The sequence below is a fragment of the Eptatretus burgeri genome, chromosome 3, assembly GCF_056783735.1.
Source record: "Eptatretus burgeri isolate ZD-2024b chromosome 3, Ebu_testis_v1, whole genome shotgun sequence".
NCBI lineage: Eukaryota > Metazoa > Chordata > Myxini > Myxiniformes > Myxinidae > Eptatretus > Eptatretus burgeri.
In genome coordinates this window covers 44,390,304-44,412,656 of record NC_140963.1, presented here as the reverse complement: position 1 = coordinate 44,412,656, position 22,353 = coordinate 44,390,304, and the positions used below count along the sequence as shown (strand labels likewise).

The window sequence follows — 22,353 nt, the reverse complement described above, 5'->3', positions numbered from 1 at the left end:
CAGCAATGTTTAAAGAGTAATGGTCGCTTGGCTAACATACTGTTACGGATTCGCGCCCGCCGGCGTGCTGACGGCCACGTAACTCGAATCGCGGCACGTCGCCCACTGGACGGACAATCCAGTCGTGACCCTCTCGGACTAACGCCGGGAACCAGTCACGGGTGGACCTTTCGGTCTCACCGCGATCGAGCCAATCAGCCCCCGCGTGGGATAGGGTTGCTCGCCAAATTCGACCTACCTAAGTACCCACACGGAGGGTAGACCGGGCGATCGCACCTCGCCGCAGGTCGACTTCGGACACGGGCCACTTAAGCGACCCGTTCCGTACTATCGGGATAACCGAGCGGTGTTATCGTCGGCCTCGACGGTTCGATTAATTATCGGGCGTATTCAGCCCACTACCAACCCTTTACGTGAAGCAAGATGAGGATTCAATGAAAGAAATGACGAAGCGAAGCGGGAAACAGTTCAACACAAAGCACATTTATTCGCGATGAACGGAAAGCACACATATTCAATTCCACCAAAAGCACATAGAAAAGGAAAAGAAACACAATGCAATTTTACACAAAAAGCAAATGCGACAATGCAGATCTAATACCGATTACGCGAGCACACGGCAACACCTATACAATTCTACTTCACAGACGGCGCCGACAACACACATTCCCAAAAACAAAAGAAAAGAGAATACCCTCAAGGATGAGGCGGGCCTGAGGCCGAGACCGGGTCGGGCCTACCCGTCTGGTGATGAGACGCGGAGCGGCGATGGTGCCTCAACTCCGCGGGCCTCGCGGGCAGTGTCTGGTAGGGGGTGGGAAAGGGGCCCCCTTGGTCGCACTATCTCAGCGCGGGGGGAAACAGGAGGGGGTTGCTGATGCTCGGGGTATAGAGGATTTCCACTCTGCCTCGAGTCCCGCGACGAGCGTCTCCACCTCGGCCAGGTCGCGCCGTCGGCCTCCCTGGTGTGCAGCTCCCTGCACGACGCGAGCACCCCTCGTCTGCCCTCGCCGCCTCTCCACAGCTCCGTCCCCTCCGCTCCGACTCCAACGCACACGACGACGACCAACTCCTTCTTGCTTCTTCTTCCCAACTCCACCGCCCGCGAAGTCTTAACTCCTTATTCACTTGACTGACGAACGCGGTCGCTTATATAAGCCCCGTGGCTTCGCTCTCTCATCTTTGACCCCCTCCCTTCGACCTTTCACCTCGCTCCCCATTGGCCCGAGAAAAAGTGGGCGTGAATGCTTTTTGATCCATAAATTTGCATATAGCGATCGCCCTCCAACGCCCTGGAGGCGGGACCAAATCGCCCCTCGCTCACCGATTGGACGGAACAAAAGTGGGCGTGTGTCGTTTTTGATCCGTTTTTGAAGTGGAAAATCCGTGGTTTTGTAAACGCTGTTCGGCGCGCGCCCTGCACGAGTCCAACACCGGTACCCACAAGCGGCGCAAGAACGGTGGCGATGCGACGGTTGCGAGGTGTGACGTGAAGCGGCGCCGCGGTGGGTGGTTGATGTTGTGGTTGGTGGTGGTAATCATGGCGGTTGGTCCAAAATAAAGATAGTAAAAGAAAAACGGCTATCCTGAAGAGTCGCAGCATGCATAAATGACATGTATTCCCACTAGACAACGGGTTTGGGCCTAACTACACATATACTTACCGAGATATCTCACCTAAGGGACCTGAATGGTGGTTTGCGAATTTGGTAACCACAACACTACCCCCTCCCCTTTTTACAGACTCGTCCCGAGTCGTCAAATTTTCGTGTGCCATCATGTGTAGTTTTCCCCTAGTACATTTTACCTACGGATCCCTGAGTGCGACATTCATGGTATTCGTGTCCCCAAAATAAATAACCTGAGGGCTGCGTAACTATCTAAACAAACTCACTCACACGGACGACTTAAATAAAATTGCCGGCGCGAGGACAGACATGCAGGCGGCGTACTCATATTTACAGTACATCTTAACCTTAACTTACAAATTTTACACTAAACCATGGCCCAGGATCATTGAACTCTGCAAAAAGAAAGCAGTTAGCAGGGAGCCAGGCTGCTCGCATGCAGTCTCTGGCTCAAAACAATGCAGGTGACAGGGAACGTGGCTGGCAGCTCACACGCAGTCCAAGGCCTTCCCTTTTGAACTGAACGCAGTGAACCACAACGGTGCATGGGCTGCACAACGCAGTCTCCGTGCCAGCTCAAGTGGCACACGCAATGAACACAACGAATGGATGGATGAACACAAACACGGTGCACGGGCCGCCACTGCAGGCCCGTGTTGTAGCTGCCAACAGGGCAGTTCTTGCAGCTTGCAAACTGTTGCTTTCTGATCCTGGCGCACATGGAAATGAACAGGGGGTGGGGGGGCAGAGCAAAATTGAACGGGGCTGGTGAACATGGGCAGTGGGCATGGCATGGCAAAGGCAGCAGGCAAACACAGCCCGCAGAAGAAGGCCGCTGCAGGCAAACACAGCCGGCAGATGAACTGGCCGGCACAGGCCTTGAAGAAAAACAGCCGCAGACGATCCAGCTGGCACAGGCCTTGCAGCAACACAATAGCTGCCGACGATCCCGCTGGCACAGGCCTTGCAGCAAAACAACAGCTGCCGATGAAGTGGGCCGGCCTTTGCCTTGCAGCAACGCAGCCAGCAGATGAAGCTGGCCAGCCCCTGCCGTTCAGTGGAGGTTGGTGGAGGGAGTGCGGTGGTGCTGGCCACTTGGAAGGCGGGCTTGGACCTACCTACCTGTCTCCCTCCCAACCTATCGCCTTTGCCTGTCACTGTACATACCCACTCCCTTAATTTGTGAAAAACCAATTTAGCCCCAACTTATTTTTTTGTTGTTTTTATTTTTACTCCCCCACTATAAATCGTCCCCTAACCCCCTTTATCGTCTTTGTTCGGCTAACCTATCCTGTCACCTAGCCTACTCCCAGCCCCTACGTTCCCTTCCCGGAGGGGAATAAGGGAGAGCTAACGTCCTGTGTCGAGGCCCAACGAAGCCTCAGAATGGCCTCCCCAGAGTTCGGCGATCTTAACACCAAGTGGGTCCAGCGGCCCACAACGACAGCGAGGGGATGGATGGTGCGGAGGGGTACATCTCCTAATCTACCCTAACCATTTAACTGTTAAACTACCCCGGGGCTTTCAACAAGCGCCTCTCGCTTAAACTATTGGTTCTAACAACCCAGATTCCCGTCGCCTGTGTTGGTGTCCTCACAATTTCGGGCCTCGCCCCCCCAATTTTCTCTCCGTGCCCTCACACGGTCTCCTGGCTGGGACACGTGGCTCCCTTTGGCAGGCACGACCCTCTGCCGAATCTCCTGCTATGGCACCCCCGGGCACTACACTGCCTCCGAGCCTACCAGCTCCCTAACACCGGGGAGTGCCCCCCATGGCACCTCCCCTGAAACGCACACGTGGCAGGCCGGCTTCCCGGGCCCCTTTCCGAGGGTCACCCTTGCCCACAACACTGCCCACGCGGCTAATGGCGCCCCGGGCCCCCGCACCAAGCAGGCGCACCCGTGCCCACTACTCTATCCCGGCCCCCCATGGGCCCATGGCCTACCGCGGCCGACTAGCCTGGTGCCCGGGGTACCCACTCAGCGATACTCACCTTTCGCAGCCACGCTCCCAAGCCCGTCAACAGGGCTCCTGCACCCCTCCAAATGGGTCTCGAGCCTACATTCCCACCAACAACAAAACGACCTCCATTTTTCAATTTGACTAACCCCCTAACTCACTTTATACTGACCCCGGGGTCCCTTGGGCGGGAGTCACTCCTCCCCCCAATCACTCATCGCACCATGCATTCCCCATTCACTCCACACACACAGACCCACTGGCCTCACTCACTCACCAAGCACATGCTTCCACTTCACTCACCAACAACTCTTCAACACACACACCACTGAACTCTGCCATCCTCCTAACTACATCCCCTAACTAACTCGTGCTCCCACGTCGTCCCTTAAACTACAGCACGTTCCTTTTAACCTACGTAGCTAAGCTACGTTCCCACTACACATCCAAAGTCTGTCTCTGTCTCCAAATAATCCCATTTTATTTCCCAACCTAAAGCTCACTAAATCCCTCTAACTAATCCATTCCACGGACTCCATGAGGACTTACCCCTGCCCCATGAAGTCGGTCTAACTAAGCTAACCCTTCCCCCTAACTAGTTTCCATCCTGTGCCCAGGCCAAGGGGGTCTTCCACCCCTTGCCCAGGAATCCTGTGCACCCGAAAGTGAGGCTTGCTTTTTTTTTTTTTTTTTTTTTTTTCATGCGCATCACCAGCGCGGCAACTCACAGCTCGCGCACTTTGCACCTGCCCGTGACGTCATGCAGCTGCACGTGTACCTCGTCCCTCCTTGGACGGTACCATCCGGCCGGGATACCCCTCCTGCCGGATTCCAACCACACGTGCAGCCATGACGTCACCGTGCGCATAAAAAAAACACAAGCCCCACGTCTCGAGGGGTTCCCCACGCGAACACATGTGCTTTGCCCGTTGGAGCTCAACACACACGATCGCGTGGAGAACCCGTCCGGTCCAAATCCGTTTACCTGCCTAAACTTTGTCCGTCCGCGGGATCGGCAAATCCACCGCGTGCGTTTCCGGACCGGGACTTCACTCTCGCAAGCGAGCACGTGGTGGTCTCGTGCGTTGCACAGCACGGACTGCGTGCTCACTGCTGGGTGAACCCGGCACGGTCCCCGAAACAACTACAGCCACTACCCGGCTTTCGTTCCTCACATGTCGCCGTCGTAGCCATTCGACCCACGCACACCTGCGTGTTACGACGCTCACACTCCACACCATTAAACTCACACCGGGAGACGCGGCTGCGTGCTCCCGCATGCCAACCGACATCTCCCTCACATACCGCTCTCTCACACACACGGTCTCCCTTGCACAAACCATACCACTCACACGTGGTGCTCCATTCACTCGCGCGGGGGCACTCACCCGCGGTGCCTCACTCACACACACGGTCTCCCTTGCACAAACCATACCACTCACACGTGGTGCTCCATTCACTCGCGCGGGGGCACTCACCCGCGGTGCCTCACTCACACACGGTGCCTCACCCCCACACGCGGGGGCACTCACCCGCGGTGCCTCACTCACATGCGGGGGCACTCAACCGCGGTTCCTCATCCACACTCAGCGTGCTGGGAAGCACACACTCCGGCACCATCGCCACCACACCACTCACACACGGGGTCGCTTCCACACACGGGGACGCACTCACACCTTGCACCACACACACAGGGACAACCACACTGGGGATTCGTGTCCCCACAAGGGTCTCCGGGGCCTCTATACCCCCCAAGCTTTCCGTGCACCCGTCCGCAGCACTCGTCCCCTCAACCTCGCAAAGCACGACCGAACTCACCTGGTCGTGACTCGCCTCAAGGGGGCATACTCCCTCCCCTCGTTCCTGGAGGAGGCCATCCAGGTGCTCGCACTGGGTCTCTACACGCTCCGCGAGCTCACCCCCATTGTCCTCCACTACCTCCGTGTGTGTGTGTGCGTCACTTACCCCGTCTTCATCGCGCAGTCTCTCCTCTATTTTTTCTGTCTCCCGTGTCTCTATACATTTATGAGTTTCTGTTGTTGTCACCTCGTGTCTCGTCTCACACGTTTTGGTCTCCCCATTTAATTTTTCCCTTTTGGTCACCGTCGATTCCTCTGTCACGACCCTCGCCCAACACGCCCCCTGAATTATTTTTTTACCCGCCTCCACCGCGGGCCTGTCAGCCGTTGCACCCCCTTCCAGCTCGTTTGCTCCCACACGTGGAGTCGCCATTCCCAGCTAGCTGGTCACGGCCTTCATGCCCGCCTGCAAGCATCGGCCCATGTTCTGCGTCTCACCCCGTAGCTCTTTCATTTCCTCCTTCATGTTTGCTTCCATTCCGTTCATTTGTTGTTTATTCGCATCCAATTTTTGTGTATTCGCATCCATCTTTTCGTTCATTTGTTTGTTCATGCCTTTCATTTCGTTTTTCATTTCATTTGTCATTGCCGCCAGCATGGCGCATAGCTGGGCCATGTCGGGTGCGCTTGAGTGAGCCGTTTCGGCAGGGGTTGGGGAAGGGTTTTGGTGGAGAGGGGGGGGGGAGGTGTCATACACCGCGGCCGCTGCCGCACCCATTTCGGGCTCTGGGTTCAGTTGGGCGAGTTCATGTTCCTGCACGGGCATTCCATCCTGGGCCATGGATCCTACACATTCTACATCCATTTCTAATACCCCCGGCTCCCGCTCGCCTTGAGACGCCATCTTGCTTCTCTTAAAGGGTTAATTTCGCTCGCTCGTAATTTGGAGGGAATCGGGGGTCGCTTCTCTCACCCCTGGACCGATTCCCGTGAATTTAGCCGGAGACAGGAGAGCCCGTTTTCCTGTTCTCCGATACCAGTGCCGCGAGGAGGGCGATGAATTTGTATCCCACTTCTGACACCAGTGTTGCGGATTCGCGCCCGCCGGCGTGCTGACGGCCACGTAACTCGAATCGCGGCACGTCGCCCACCGGACGGACAATCCAGTCGTGACCCTCTCGGACTAACGCCGGGAACCAGTCACGGGTGGACCTTTCGGTCTCACCGCGATCGAGCCAATCAGCCCCCGCGTGGGATAGGGTTGCTCGCCAAATTCGACCTACCTAAGTACCCACACGGAGGGTAGACCGGGCGATCGCACCTCGCCGCAGGTCGACTTCGGACACGGGCCACTTAAGCGACCCGTTCCGTACTATCGGGATAACCGAGCGGTGTTATCGTCGGCCTCGACGGTTCGATTAATTATCGGGCGTATTCAGCCCACTACCAACCCTTTACGTGAAGCAAGATGAGGATTCAATGAAAGAAATGACGAAGCGAAGCGGGAAACAGTTCAACACAAAGCACATTTATTCGCGATGAACGGAAAGCACACATATTCAATTCCACCAAAAGCACATAGAAAAGGAAAAGAAACACAATGCAATTTTACACAAAAAGCAAATGCGACAATGCAGATCTAATACCGATTACGCGAGCACACGGCAACACCTATACAATTCTACTTCACAGACGGCGGCGACAACACACATTCCCAAAAACAAAACAAAAGAGAATACCCTCAAGGATGAGGCGGGCCTGAGGCCGAGACCGGGTCGGGCCTACCCGTCTGGTGATGAGACGCGGAGCGGCGATGGTGCCTCAACTCCGCGGGCCTCGCGGGCAGTGTCTGGTAGGGGGTGGGAAAGGGGCCCCCTTGGTCGCACTATCTCAGCGCGGGGGGAAACAGGAGGGGGTTGCTGATGCTCGGGGTATAGAGGATTTCCACTCTGCCTCGAGTCCCGCGACGAGCGTCTCCACCTCGGCCAGGTCGCGCCGTCGGCCTCCCTGGTGTGCAGCTCCCTGCACGACGCGAGCACCCCCTCGTCTGCCCTCGCCGCCTCTCCACAGCTCCGTCCCCTCCGCTCCGACTCCAACGCACACGACGACGACCAACTCCTTCTTGCTTCTTCTTCCCAACTCCACCGCCCGCGAAGTCTTAACTCCTTATTCACTTGACTGACGAACGCGGTCGCTTATATAAGCCCCGTGGCTTCGCTCTCTCATCTTTGACCCCCTCCCTTCGACCTTTCACCTCGCTCCCCATTGGCCCGAGAAAAAGTGGGCGTGAATGCTTTTTGATCCATAAATTTGCATATAGCGATCGCCCTCCAACGCCCTGGAGGCGGGACCAAATCGCCCCTCGCTCACCGATTGGACGGAACAAAAGTGGGCGTGTGTCGTTTTTGATCCGTTTTTGAAGTGGAAAATCCGTGGTTTTGTACACGCTGTTCGGCGCGCGCCCTGCACGAGTCCAACACCGGTACCCACAAGCGGCGCAAGAACTGTGGCGATGCGACGGTTGCGAGGTGTGACGTGAAGCGGCGCCGCGGTGGGTGGTTGATGTTGTGGTTGGTGGTGGTAATCATGGCGGTTGGTCCAAAATAAAGATAGTAAAAGAAAAACGGCTATCCTGAAGAGTCGCAGCACGCATAAATGACATGTATTCCCACTAGACAACGGGTTTGGGCCTAACTACACATATACTTACCGAGATATCTCACCTAAGGGACCTGAATGGTGGTTTGCGAATTTGGTAACCACAACAATACTCTGCCATAAAAACCAAACACATGATTGTTGTTGATGTGATTTATTTATATTTATGGGACACATCAGGTGCAAAACTCTGACGGAGATAAAAGCTGAATAATTGCATGTCCATTTAATTGTAACTGAAGCACATGATGCGCATGCTGTGTCCTGGCGAGCGTTGTCACGTAAGAATCCAATGAAAGAACAATATCAATCCTGGGAATCTCCACCTCCAGCAGCAATCGTTGCATAGAGGCCGAGAGAGTGTTTTCAGTACTCTGGGCAGTTTGAAACTGATTGTGTCGATGGTTCATGTGAATGTATCGGTCCTGAGTGGGGGAGGGGGGGGGAGTTGTCCTTGGATGTCCACCTGTTGGAATGCACATATCTTTTTGGTTCAGTAGCTTGATAACATCTCCTGAAGTCATAAACAGTTCCTCTCTCGTTAAGGAGTCTTCCATCATGGCTAATGGAAGATCCTGTTTGAAAGTGTCCATTGATTCCTCTCATTTTCTGACAGATGTGGCATTGTAATGGATTGTTAAATAGTGTATTGTGCATATTTTTTGGATGACCCATATTCTGATGTCTTGATAAGACTCTTTTGAATTTGCTCTGAATGTCTTGTGTCACCTCTAAAAACTAAAGGGTACATGAGTTGCATGTGCTCGACGATTCTTGCATGAAGCGATTACATGTATAGAAACTTGCAATCAGGAGTTCCGCACATCCCTCGTGCCAAAAAGGCACTTGGAAGGAATGCTGGAACAGTCCTTCAACAATTACATTGTCAATATCTACAGGGTGAGTCATAAGTCTTAGGACATGGTTTTACCTGCTTATACAAGATTTGCTTATACCATCTATTTCTCCTGTTTGTTTGCTTTTTTGGGGGGGTGTGGGGTGGGGGTGTGGGGTGGGGGGCGTGGGGGGGGGTTGAGATAATATAAGAGTGCATTAAACCAAGATGGCAGACACCAGTCCATTTACAGTGGCCTTTTCCAAAAGAGGAAGATTTGATTTTGAGAGCGCTGGCTTTCCAAAGCTCCCCTCAAAGTCTTCTTTCACCTGTTTCATCATCTTATTGTGTTTCTCCTCTCGTGGTACCACACCACTGCTATCGCCTCACTTACACTATAATGGACAGGTGTCTGCCATCTTGGTTTCATGCATTACTTGTATTATCTGAAAAAAAAAGAAAATAAAACAGTACACATAGATGGTATAAACAAATCTTGTATAAGCAGCTAAAACCATGTTCTGCGACTTATGACTCACCCTGTACATGTCCGGTTTTTTAGGTCATCTCTACCGAGATGACCTAATAAAGCTGGACCAAATGTCCGTCCGTCCATCCGTCATCAATTTTTCTTTCCGATCTTGATGAAACTTAGTATGTGGGTAGAGGTCGATGAGTGTTGCACAACGATATAACTTTTGTCCGGGTTCAAGGTCAGGGTCAAGGTCACGAGGTCACGTAAGTTATAAAAATCGCCATTTTCAAAACCTATCTAGTCTGCCATTCTACAAGATATTCGGCAACTTTTTATTGATTATGATAGTAAAAAATATTATCTTGTATCGAACCGGACAGATTTTTGAATTTCTGTCCCGTTTGGCCGCCACGTAACCTGGAAGATGGTCAAAAACACCTCCCGGTACAAAGAAAACTTTTTACTTCCGATCTTGATGAAATTTGGTATGTGGGTAGAGGTCAATGAGCGATACCCAACGACATATTTTTTTCCCCAGATTCGAGGTCAGGGTCAAGGTCACGAGGTCTCGAAAGTTGTGAAAGTCGCCATTTTCAAAACCCATCTAGTCTGTCATTTTACGAGATATCTGGCAACGGTTCATCGATTATGATAGTAAAAAAACATTATAGAGATGGCCGTCACCCCCACACGGGGGTTATTTTTATGGTGGAGAATATATTAAGAGTTCCAAGGACATTTCACTGGATGGGTAAATGAACTCGCTGTTTGGGACAATTTTCTCGTGTCCCAAAGAGCAATCCGTTGGTCGTCTTTCATGATGATGATGATGATGATGAAGACATTAAAAAAAATCAGTTTATGAAAGCTGTACTCCATCTTTTTATTGCTGCCTGGAAGATGTCATCGATTCCTATATCCTTCGCCGACCTCCAATGTGTTCAACGATTATAAAATGGATTGAGGAAGCCTCAGACCATAGAGGGAAGGCACCCTCCATTGTGCCTCATTTATGGCTTTTTTTTAAGCATCAAGAGGTGCTAAAAATGCTTTCATAGAAGGGAGAATGATAAGTATGCATAAGTACCTGGCTTTAAAATTGAGATTGTTTGCAAAAAGTAGTTTGGAAGACATGAGGAGAAATGGGATTGGAACCTGAAGCTTTCCTGAACCAGTTGCTCACACTTTTTTTAAAAAAAAATCAAGGTCCTCAGTCAACAACCCTCTGTTCCAACAATTTAACAATCAAATGCCTTTTTGAGTCGACAATCAAATGTCTCTGAGTTTCGTTCCAAATCGGATGACATGCTGCTTGCATGATGCAGCTTATCTGCTACTTTGCAGTTTGTTGGGCGAGGAACTGAATGGAGCAGAGTGGAAGAGAAACAGAGTGTTCTCCAGACAAGTGACAAGACCATTGAAATAGATAAAGAAGAATATTGATCGACGGACGCTGCCTTGGGTGTGTGTGTGTGTATAACCATGACGGGCAATCCCAGCCTCGTTTGCATATTGTTTAAAGCTTTCCTTCTGAGTCTCGTCGGTCAGTGGTTCGAACCGTGACTGAGCTATGAATGCCTCCCAATGGGTGGAATTCGAGATGCCTCCCAAGGGGGCAGAGCATTACCCAAGGAGAGGAGAGGGAGTATCTGAATTGGCAGTTGCAAGTCTAAGGCAAGGATGATGAGAGGGAAAAAGAGTTTGGCTGAGGAGGAGACTGCTGAGGAAAACGTTGAGGCCTCATCTGAGGAGAACGGGGCAGTTGGTCGGAGGATAACAGAGAACTGGAGAGTTTGTGAAGGAGAATCCTCTATGAGGAGAGGAGGTTGACTTGCCTGCCTGCCCTGTCCCGTCCCTGGATCCTGCCGTGTGCCGTCACCGCCTGTTTGTCTCATCGTCCTGCTCCTCGTCCCTCCTCACCAACTGCTCGTCCCCACTGCCCCAGAGCTGAGTCCCTCGATTTTGTCCCCTTCCTGTCTGTGACTGAGTCCAGAGTGAAGCACCTTAGTTTCTTTAGATTTCTTTTTCCTCATTGTACGTAATTATTTTTTCGATTTTGTGTCCCCTTTTCTTCCCCACCACAACCCGCCGTCATCTCCTCCGTCACGTTCAACCATCCCCGGTTCTTTTTATTATTGTGGTTTGGGAAATAAACCTGTTGTGTTTTAAAGCTTGAAGGTTTCTCATGTCTCTCCTCATGACCCACATGCGCATTGTCTGCCATTGATTTGGAATGTCTCCTCAGGAATTGAGCCACTCTGACATTGCGGGATTTTAACCTCCTGCCACAACGAGTTCGACGTTAGTTGAGCCGTTGACACAACATTGTTATCATTGTGGAGTTCAGAAGAGAAGATGCCATTCTGAACAACACATCCCTTATGTGCATGTAAAACAAATACTGACAACTACAGAGCTTTGGTGGAAAGCTCAGCAGAAAATTGTGGATGGCGTACCACGTTCAAGGCATGGGTAGGAATGGGATCATCGAGGGAAAAAGATCATGGCCGCCTTTGAGGGTTTGGGCCTTCCATCCATTGTTATGAAAGAGTCGGTAACAAATTGAATGACGGGGATGAAAACCACATCTGGTGGTTTATGATCATCCTTTAATCATCTCAGTAAACTGGTATTAATTAGTCCATCTCAGTTGTCTGCATTCAATTCTGCCCATCTGTTTGTTTGCCTATATCTGTGTAAAATAAATAAATAAAAGTTATTAAGTGTAAAAGTTAATTTGCTCTATTCCATTTAATTAAGTCTTGAGTGAATTATATGCTACCTGCCCTCTTTCTTCCCATCCTCCCACTCACCCTTTCACACAACCTGACCTGTTCTTTGACTGTCCCACTTGCCAGCCCACATTTATAGTCCCATATTTAATTATCTCTCTCTCACATGGAACTTGTGTAAAAATAAAAACAACCTTTATTTCAACTGAAGACACCTCATCGTTCCATTGTTTCGAGTTGGTTTTGCTCAACAATTGAGGTTTGACTGATGTCACATTTCTTGGATCGATGCACAACAATCAACCTAATATCCATCTAGTTATCTTCTGAACAAGGAGTGTGAGGGTCAGGTGCCACTTGGGTACTCTTTCCGATTATTGATGCATCTTGCCTCCTCATTGCACATGTACTTGCGATTCCACCTGACTCCTGTGAAGCTGTCCATCCCGAGGCTGTATAGGAATCATCGATATGTAAAAGGTAAGTCTAAGGACGCTCAAGTGAATTTATTACTTCCAGGCCAGTCAAACCCTGGATGAAGTCATACAATTATATTGTCTTGCTGTCATATAATTATATAATTTTCTGATCAGATTTGTAATTGGTTGGCACTGACTACCCTCCAATGCTCTTTCTTTCCTTATAAGATCTTGCCGATGTTCGTCACCGAACCCATTTCGGTATTGTCTCCCTATATAGCTCATTTGTCTAAACCATGAGCTGTCTACGCCCTGTCTCGCCTATTCTCCATCTCCAAGCCTTTCTGAAGGTCTCACTAGCTCTCTTCACTTCCTAGGTTTGTAGGTGATCATTTGCCTTTTGTAATCCTGTTTGCCGATTGCCGCCCCGGATTACCGCCTTTGTTGCGTAGGCCCCTGCGCACTTCCTGTGATGTCTGTAGATATGTAGTCTTTCCTTGTTATCTTTAGCTCTTCCAGGAGCCTCAATCGCAATAAAGAACAAAACCAGATTTTGTTGCAACATTGACCTGATACTTGTGCATTAAATGAGCATATAACAGCAAGATTCCTTGCAGGAGGGAAATTAAAAGGGCAGATGATGCGTGTGCGTGGAGACAAAAGATATAAGAAACATGGAGTGGGTGGTCATGTTATTACTGTGACGTCTGTGTGGGGTGCTTTTAGCATAGCGTTTACCATGTCGGCCAGATGATCGCCTGGTTTGAGTCCCATCTCCGCCATCATGGTGAGACCAGCTGCCCGCTGAGCTGCACTACTCGGGGTAACGTCGGTGTCGGTTGTGATTTGAAACGGCACTTTAATCTCTGGAATTGCTTCATTTGGAGGAAAAGCAATTTCGGTAGAAACAATCCCCTCCCTTTATCACTGCCCATGTTGTCTCTACTATCTCCACCATAGACATTTGAATGTCCAATTATTCGGCCTGTCTAATTAGTGGGCTGATGACTGAAGCATTTTTGGCTTTACAAGTGCACAGTCTTCTGTGTGAAGGAGATTATTTAATGTGAGGACTTTTGAGTGAGCCTTTTGCGTTCACTTTGTCCTTCGGCCGAGTTCCATTGTTGAAATGAATGTGCAGTGCATGATGGAATTCTCAACACATTTCAGGCCCTCCAGGATGGAGGGGTGATGGAGTGTTGGGAGGAAGGGGTGAGTCTAACATTGCAACTAAACCCCTTCTGGTTAAAAAGGATGCGGCGATGAAAGCTCGTCTCACAGCCTGCAGCTGAGTCCCAGGGAGAGAAGATTTCATCAGTTATCATCAGCCATGCGTCGGCCTTATCCCAGCCGCAGTGTAGCTCTCCTGCATCACTACAAAGTGCTTGGCTTGGTGGAACGATGCCTCACACCAGCTGATTATTTTCGAGCAGAGGAGAGTGCATCCGTTTGAATGACTTATTTGAGATTAAAAAACAAAAATCAAATGGGCATGACACGTTTGATGTTCTGAAATCCCCCACCAGCATCGCTCATGACACACGTCGGGCCAGCTATGCTCCCTGAAAGTCACCTCCGTAAATGCTCCGGTGTTTAAGTCTCTCGCAGTCAATGGCTAATGATATAAGAGGGGGAGGAATGGTGGATAACCATTTCATTCCAGTCAATGATAATATCGAGGTTGTTGAAATTTACACAAGAATGGCTGCCGAATGTGGTGATGACAATTGCCTGTCGTGGTTGCACACAAGTGCAGATAAAATGTAGAGAGTTCCTAGAACACTTTACCCCCTGCACAGTCTTGAGAAAAAATGTACATGGGCGGGGTGTGCTTGCAAGCAAATTCGATTGGTCGAGATGATGTAAAATGCCATAACATTTTGTCCAAGTACGTACTGCTGAATGAAAGGTTCCTGAAAGTGCCAACAAGACGATTTGTGTTCCACAGTTTTCAAGTGTATAATTCAATTGATATAAAATAAAGATTTTAAAGTTTGGAGAAAAATTTTCTTGGAAGTTTACCACCGTTGATGCAGCGTCTTTCACACCATCTTATTTTACGCGTTACCTTAGTTATTCGTGCCTGTTGTTTGTGTCCTTTATGACATCCTTAAAAACAGCAAGTTTCTTGTTTGGAATGATTTTCAAATTTGTTTGACTGCCAGACAGGCAGATGGAGTAAAAAAAATTATTCCACTACTCTCTTCGCCTGTGCGATTAGGACAAATTCAAAGCCAAAGTACTGCAAGCTGACATGTTCGTTTTGCAATTCGTGTTCAAAATTGAACATTCAATTGAAATTGCAAGTTGTTCCTCTATCATAAACTGACGTTTGTAGACAAAGAGACAGACACAGACAGACAGAGTGAATCAATTGCTTCACCTTGCTTGCGCTTCCCATACGTGGGATAATGAACTGCCCTAATGTTTGATGCGGCCACAGCTTATCCATATGAGCTTGATTAGTGGTGGAACAAGAATGACATTTCGAAATGGCACACCTCTTTCCTGACAAACCTCGAAGGCCTTAAACTTTTCAGGCTTCATTATGTTTTTCTTTCTTTTTTTGACTCTTTGAGCATGGCTTGGTGCTCGTCGCGGCATACTGGGTAAGTGCACACCCTCCGAGGGCGCGATCTCGGTGAAGGCAGACGATGAGTTTCATACCTTCTCACCCATGCACCAACCTTATTCGAGACTTAAGGAGCCTTCTAAGAGAATCTGTATTGGCCTTTTGTGACTCATAAAAGTATCAACTTTTGCAGCACATCCCAGATTATACTGATGCCAAGAGTGAAGAGGTATAGAAATGAGATTTTGCGGGATCTTCATAAGGCACTCAAATGCGACCAATATATTTTACACGTTGTAAAGCTCCCGAGCACTTGATTAACGTTGATACGAAGCAATTACGAGCTCCCGTGCATTCTGGAGGAATCACATCAAGGCAAATCGGAGATGCTTGGAAAAGCAGCTCAGAGTCAAGGATCAAGGATGATGCTCACACGGTCATCAAAGTTTCCTTTCTCTGGTGTCGTTCCTGCCTGGAGTAATGCAGTTGCATTCACTGCATGCACAATGTGGAGCCTTCGTCATAATCATGAGACATTGTTCCGAATTGTACCTTTGCTCTCACGAGCACAATGATTCAAAATCCTGAAGATTTGTACCAGTTTGTTTTCACGTGTTGCTGAAAGAGACCATGAGACTTATCATTTTAATTCCACTATCCATTTATCCTTCGATATGTCAAACCTTTATTTGCTTAAACACGTTATAGTTTCATTATCTTAATCACCTGTCCTGACAGCTTCCTCATTTTCCCCATTAATTTCTTGCTCAAAGGAGCCTAAAACATTGTTCAGACATGCGTCAATGTATGGTAGGTGATCTTCTTCTTTGGTATGCAGCACAAGGTTGCAGGGTATCATCTTTGGCTGAGGCACCGTGGCATCATTGGTTGAGGAGAGTGTGGCCGTGTTTCTGATTCAATGCCTCGTGCTGCTTCGGGCAGGAATTGGGAATTTGGTCATGGTGCCTGCGATAACTCGTCTACTCTTCAGAAAGTGCACTGTGATCTTTGATGTCCAGCAACTAATGCCGGTGGATGGGACACCCGTCTTTACGTCCATCCGAGTGACTGCACACACAATGATGAATCGCCCTGCTTGTGACACCAGGATGACAGTTTATAGCTGGGTCACGATTCTAACCCAGGCTAAACAACATCGAGGTGAGTAACTCTCGGCTATCCTGCCAGCCCAGGGCTAAAATCAAGCTCAGGGAAATTTGGAGATTACTGCGAGAAATGACATTTGATATGAAAATCAAATTTGATGAGATAGCTGTACCCAGTAACCAACACTATTCTTGGTTTACATTAATGGTCACTCTGCTCTCCTTGAAAACCTCCCATTTCACTTTGCAGATGATTTTTCCTTCTACATTACTTTTGGCTCGCCCAAGTAATATGATAATGCAGGAGCTAACAGAGATTTGCACTACATCTCGAGTACGAAAGGTTTGAGAGTTAAAGTCATTAGATGGTGGGATGGGGACCTCCGAATGGGCATTCTTAAGTTTTCCAATGGGTGCATTACGTAGGGGGCGCTGCTTAAAGTAGCCGCCAAAATCCGTTTAAATTACATTTTGAGTACATGAATCAAACTGATTCCAAGAGTTTAATTTTGGCACTGTGGTTACCGATATGTAATTCTGAAGTGACTGATTTGGTGCAAAATATATTTAAAGGCCCAGTCACACCTTGACGTTTTAGCCAGCAATGGCAACGTATCAAAATGTATGTAAAACGCTGGCTTACGCTGAACTTTTGATGTTTTTTTAAGATTCGGACGTATTCATAACGAGTTGGTCGTATGCATAACGTATTAGTAACGGACACAGAACGTTTCGTTGTGTTATAGATAACTTATACCAACGAATGCTGAGCCTGTTGTCGGCGTTCACAACCTATGCCCAACGATAGTCTAACTTCGGCATAGCGCGCTACACGCATCGCCGACGATGACGTGGCGTAGGTTATTAAAAGGCTGACTCACAACGATTCAAATCATAACCGCCGCAGAAATGGAAGGGTCAACATCGCAGTCACACCTTGGCGATCTTGCCAGCGTATGCCGACCTCTGAAAAATGCGTCTAAAACGCTGGCGCACGTCGAATACGGTATGGGTAAGTTTGGTATGCGTGAATAGAACGCTAAAGTATGCTCTCATACGTCATATTCAGTGGAGTACGTTTTGTAATTATAAACGTGTTAAACGTTTTACGACATACTTACCATATGACACACGTTCCGCATAACGCTGGCCATAAGTTGTAGCCACGTTATGCGATCGTTGACACACGTCGACACACATTACTTGTAAGGTGCTCATAAGTCGAAACACGTCAAGGTAATGGTTAGCGTCAGTGTTCCAGACTCCCGGTTTTTTTTTTCCGTATGACGGTGTTTAGTGTACAGTGCGGTTATGATTTAAATCATTGAGCGGCAGCCTATTAATTATATTATATTATATTATAACCGCACTAGAAATCGAAGTGTCAACATCACCATCATACCGAAGAAAGGAAGGAGGAAGAAAAAAAAACCAGGGAGTCTGGAACACTGACGCTAACCATTACCTTGACGTGTTTCGACTTATGAGCACCTTACAAGTAACGTGTGTTGATGTGTGTCACCGATCGCGTAACGTGCCTACAACACGTTACTCATAGGTTAGAAATAAGTTTCGGGTAAGCAAAACATTACCTTGACGTGTTTTGACTTATGAGTAACTTACAAGTAACGTGTGTCAACGATCGCATAACGTGCCTACAACTTATGGCCAGCGTTATGCGGAACGTGTGAGTCATACGCTGGCATAAGTCTTAAAATTTCAAGCATGGAAAATTTGAGGACAACCGAAAAGTACAACGTTTAAAGCCAGCGTACTACGACGTATGGCAGTGTTTTTCAGCGTGCTCTCAATGTTATCAAAACTTACCCATAACGTATTCGACGTGTACCAGCGTTTTAGACAAATTTTCCAAAAATCGGCATCAGCTGGTTAAAACGTCAAGGTGTGACTGGGCCTTAAGAACGGCCTAAAGAAGGCACCACTGTCACGTTTAAATTACATTTTGAGTACATTATTGAAACTTTGTAGAAATAATCTTTAGACCATCCTGAAGAAGGATCAGTAATCCTTTAGTCACGATTTCGGTGCAAAACCCATTTAAGAACGGCCTGAAGAGGGCGCTATTTTTAGCACATTAAAAACACATCTCAAGTACATCAATGGAACTTTGTGAAAAAATTCCTTTGTCCTTCCTAATGAAGGATTAGTAGTTATAAAGTGACCCCTTTGGTGCAAAACCCATTTAAGAAGGGTTCAAATATCAATTATGGTCAAATTCCTGTGAAGGAGGAAGTAAGATTGGTGTACTCAGGAACCAACATTTGCTCCAGGTATTAAACTATTAGATAACTGCATGGAAGATGACGAATCACTTGTGGGCCTACATGACTCGTCATATATACTGTTGGCTTAGCATGCAAGGATGGGCTCATGCAGCGTGTTGGTGATACATGTAGATCAGCTGTGCAGCATAGTTGGTGCTGTGATTCCCATTTCATCATTCTCAATGTAGTAGTTACAGATATTTTACAACTGAGAGGTGAGTTTTATCTGGAGTTAGAGTAGTTCAGATAACATATATTAGGGACCCTAAGCCAATAACTTATTGTGGCTTGTGGTTAACTCGACGACTTGTCCGCGAGGAGGGGTTTAGTATATCCCATAATTCAGCCTACAATTCATGGATCCCTGACCCATTCTTGACTGCATCGCCACGCACTGCGGTAACATTTATTGAAGGTGACTGTTTTCGCTTTCTTTATTATTATATTCACGAATAATAATGTAAATCTTTTCTACCAGTAATACAAGAAATGGTGTCTGCGAACAGCACCACTTATTCGTCTCCGCCACAGAGCTGCAGATGTCTCTCATCCCATTATCTATCATTTTAGAATGAATACCAGTATTGATAAACTCTGGTAATACTGGTATTGTGTCGTATGTAATCCCAACTTTTTTGGATTTTATAACATGTTTTTGAAGCACATTTTTGCTCATTATAGCTTATGAAATCCATTTCATTTCAGGTCATAGGCTGGTGAAACAGATATGGAATCATCTGATCCTTCCAACAACGATGTTCCTGCATCCAGGCGTTGTATTCTCCACATTGTCGGCAAGCCCTCGGCGAAGACCCCACGTTGTGATGTTTTTCCATTCGATGAGAAGAACTGGAGTACTGTGCAGGCTGCAGCTGAGAAAAGGCGCGCAAAACCCCAATTTCTGAAATCAGTGTACTATGACTTGGTTGTCAGCTTGCCTCAGAACCCAGATGAGAATGATGGGTATCATGTAGCCTGCTACCTTAAATTCACAACCGTTACATCAACAACCTCAGCTACTGGAGATAGATCATCTGACCTCTGTGAGAGGAGTTTGCCTCATTTGCGTTCAAACGCAAGGGCAGATAACGAAGCTGAACCCTCGTTATCTGGAATACTTCCTGCAACTTACCTTTTCTGCAATTCAAAGAGAAAGAAGAAAAAAGGTGGAGCTATCGAACTGTTAGGTTCGTGTGAGACATTTGAGGCCAGACATAAAATTCAAGAGGCCGCTGAGCAACTTCAGGATGAATCTATCCTTTCCAAGGTCGTTGGTGTAGACCTGGTTGCAAAAGAAGCTAAGTATCATCACTCATGCAAGAGCGCATTCTTACTTGCAGCCAGTAGAAATTCTAATACTGATGACATTCCACAGAAAAAAGACAGTTGCAATTAGACATATCCATGAATGTGTTGAAAAGTCTGTAATTGTTGACAAACGTGCAGAACTGTTGACATCTGTTTATCAACGTTATTTGGACTTTTGTTCATCTGCTGATGAGTCCCCTATGCATACATAAGCAAAGTCTCATGCGAAACCTTAGAAATAAATTTGGGTCCAAACTCAAGATGCAGAGTCCAGCAGGTAAGAAATTGGGCAGCATTCTGTACAACGCAGAAATCGCTGATGATTCCGTATGAGTGGCTTATGACTACGCAGAGTCCGAGTCACTCGTGCTCCTCCAATGTATCGGTGCCATATCTACATTTCACACTTGATTTTGTTATTGAAATATAAGTAATTGATAGAAAAGTTAAAATTGATAGTTTCTTTGTTCTTCTATTCTATCATATTCAAATTTCATTGCATTCTATGTGTTTTAAATCTTTCATGTCTTAAAAGTATAGATGGTCTTATGATGTTACAGAGAACATAAATAGGATTTTAACTCTAATTTATCAGACTTTGCCTTAATTCAGAATGTAATGAAAAGCTTTATGTCTGATGGAATTTTACACATGTCACTGGTTGAGTTGTGAATACATGTATCCGATATGATTAACTGACTGATTGATTAGATTTCAACGCCCTACTTAGCAGTATTTCAGCTATATCAGGCAACGTATTCTAAATAATCCAGTAATACTGTCACAACCATGAAAGTGACAATGTTCTGCCATATTGGAAAACCAATATTCCTCTAGACTAAGTGCTCAGACATGTGGTAACTCTAGCATGCTGCACCAGAGCCAGAGGGATACTCGGTAAGAAATGACCTTTGTTTCACCTGCTTTGTATTGATCTTAATATCACAAAAACAGGTATTTGCATCTGACACCTTCTTAAATGGGTTTTGCACCAAAATGATCACTTAAGAATTTTCAATCTTTTATTATGAAGGTCAAAATAATATTTCCACAAAGTTCCATTGATGTAGTTGAGATGTGCTTTAAATGTGCTAAAAATAGCGCCCTATTTAGGCCATTCTTAAATGTGTTTTGCACCAAATCCGTCACTTAAGAATTACATATCGGTAATCACAGTGCCAAAATTAAACTCTTGGCACCAGAAGAATTCATGTACTAAAAATGTAATTTAAACGGATTTTGGCGGCTACTTTAAGCATCGCCCCCTACGTAATGCACCAATGGGAAAACTTAAGAATGCCCATTCGGAGGTCCCCACCCCACCATCGAATGACTTTAGCTCTCAAACCTTTTGTACTCGAGATGTAGTACAAATCTCTGTTAGCTCCCAGACTATGAATGCTGCGGCGTATCTGTCTGGTGATTATGAAAAAGATCAGCAACTTGACATCTCAGAACATGACTTTTCACACAGACAAGTTCCACACCCTTACGTTATCACTTTGCAGAATGTTTCCACATTTACTCGATGTAAAAACTTCTACATTACTTTTATATCCAGTCGACACAAAAAATTTGACATTACTTCCACATCCACACAAGACAAAAACTTCTCCATTACTTCTCCATCCACGTGAAACAAAAACTTCCACATAACTTATACATCCACTCGATACAAAAACTTCTCCATTACTTCTACATCCACTCGATAAAAAACTTCTCCATTACTTCGACATACACTCGATACAACAACTTCTCCATTACTTCTACATCCACCCGATACAAAAACGTCAACATTACTTCTACATCCACTCGATAAAAAACTTCTCCATTACTTCGACATACACTCAATACAAAAACTTTTCCATTACTTCTACGTCCACTCAACAAAAAATTTACATTACTTCTACATCCACTCGATACCAAAACTTCTCCATTACTTCTACATCCACCCGATACAAAAACTTCAACATTACTTGTAGATCCACTCGATACAAAAACTTTGACAATACTTCTAGATCCACTCAATACAAAAACTTCTCCATTACTTAGATATACACTTGATACAAAAACTTCTCCATTACGACTACATCCACTCGACACAAAAACTTATGCATTACTTCTACATCCACTCGATACAAAAACTTCTCCATTACTTCTACATCCAATCGATGAAAAAACTTACATTGAGAGATTTGCGACAAAACGATATACTGCATGATCGATCAAAAGATTATGGACGGATTTAAATGAAACTTGGTGGACAGGTTGAATGTGTGTGACAAGGAAGAATTTTTTTTTACATTTTTTTGTGAGGATCCGGATCCGAGAATATACAACTTTTTTTCAGTGATTCTTCACTAAAGGTTGAGAGATGGGTGCCAGAAACAATATATAGCATGATATTTCAAAATGTTGTGGACAGATTTTGACAAAACTTGGTGGATGAGTTGGGTCAGTGATAAGAATAAGGGGATTCTATCTTGGTTCAGGTCTGGATCCAGATACGGCCTATCAGTGGGAAAGAAATCGTAAACTGTTCAGCCTGGCGGAGGTATGCGTTCTACCGAGTGCCAT

At 47.0% G+C, this 22,353-nt stretch overlaps 1 protein-coding gene across 3 annotated transcripts in view; it reads left to right on the top strand.

Annotated features, from left to right (window-relative positions):
* Positions 1-22,353, top strand: part of LOC147029787 (putative methyltransferase-like protein 25) — a 221,289-nt gene that overhangs the window by 169,463 nt on the left and 29,473 nt on the right. Inside the window, exon 12 of one of the 3 annotated variants that reach the window (XM_085873109.1) lies at positions 19,174-20,725. The exons of the other annotated variants lie outside the window; for them this stretch is intronic. Within the exon in view, the coding sequence (XP_085729235.1) occupies positions 19,174-19,188 (15 nt within the window). The 3' untranslated portion in view covers positions 19,189-20,725. Of the gene's footprint in view, positions 1-19,173; positions 20,726-22,353 lie in introns of those variants that run through there. 3 annotated transcript variants of the gene reach the window in all.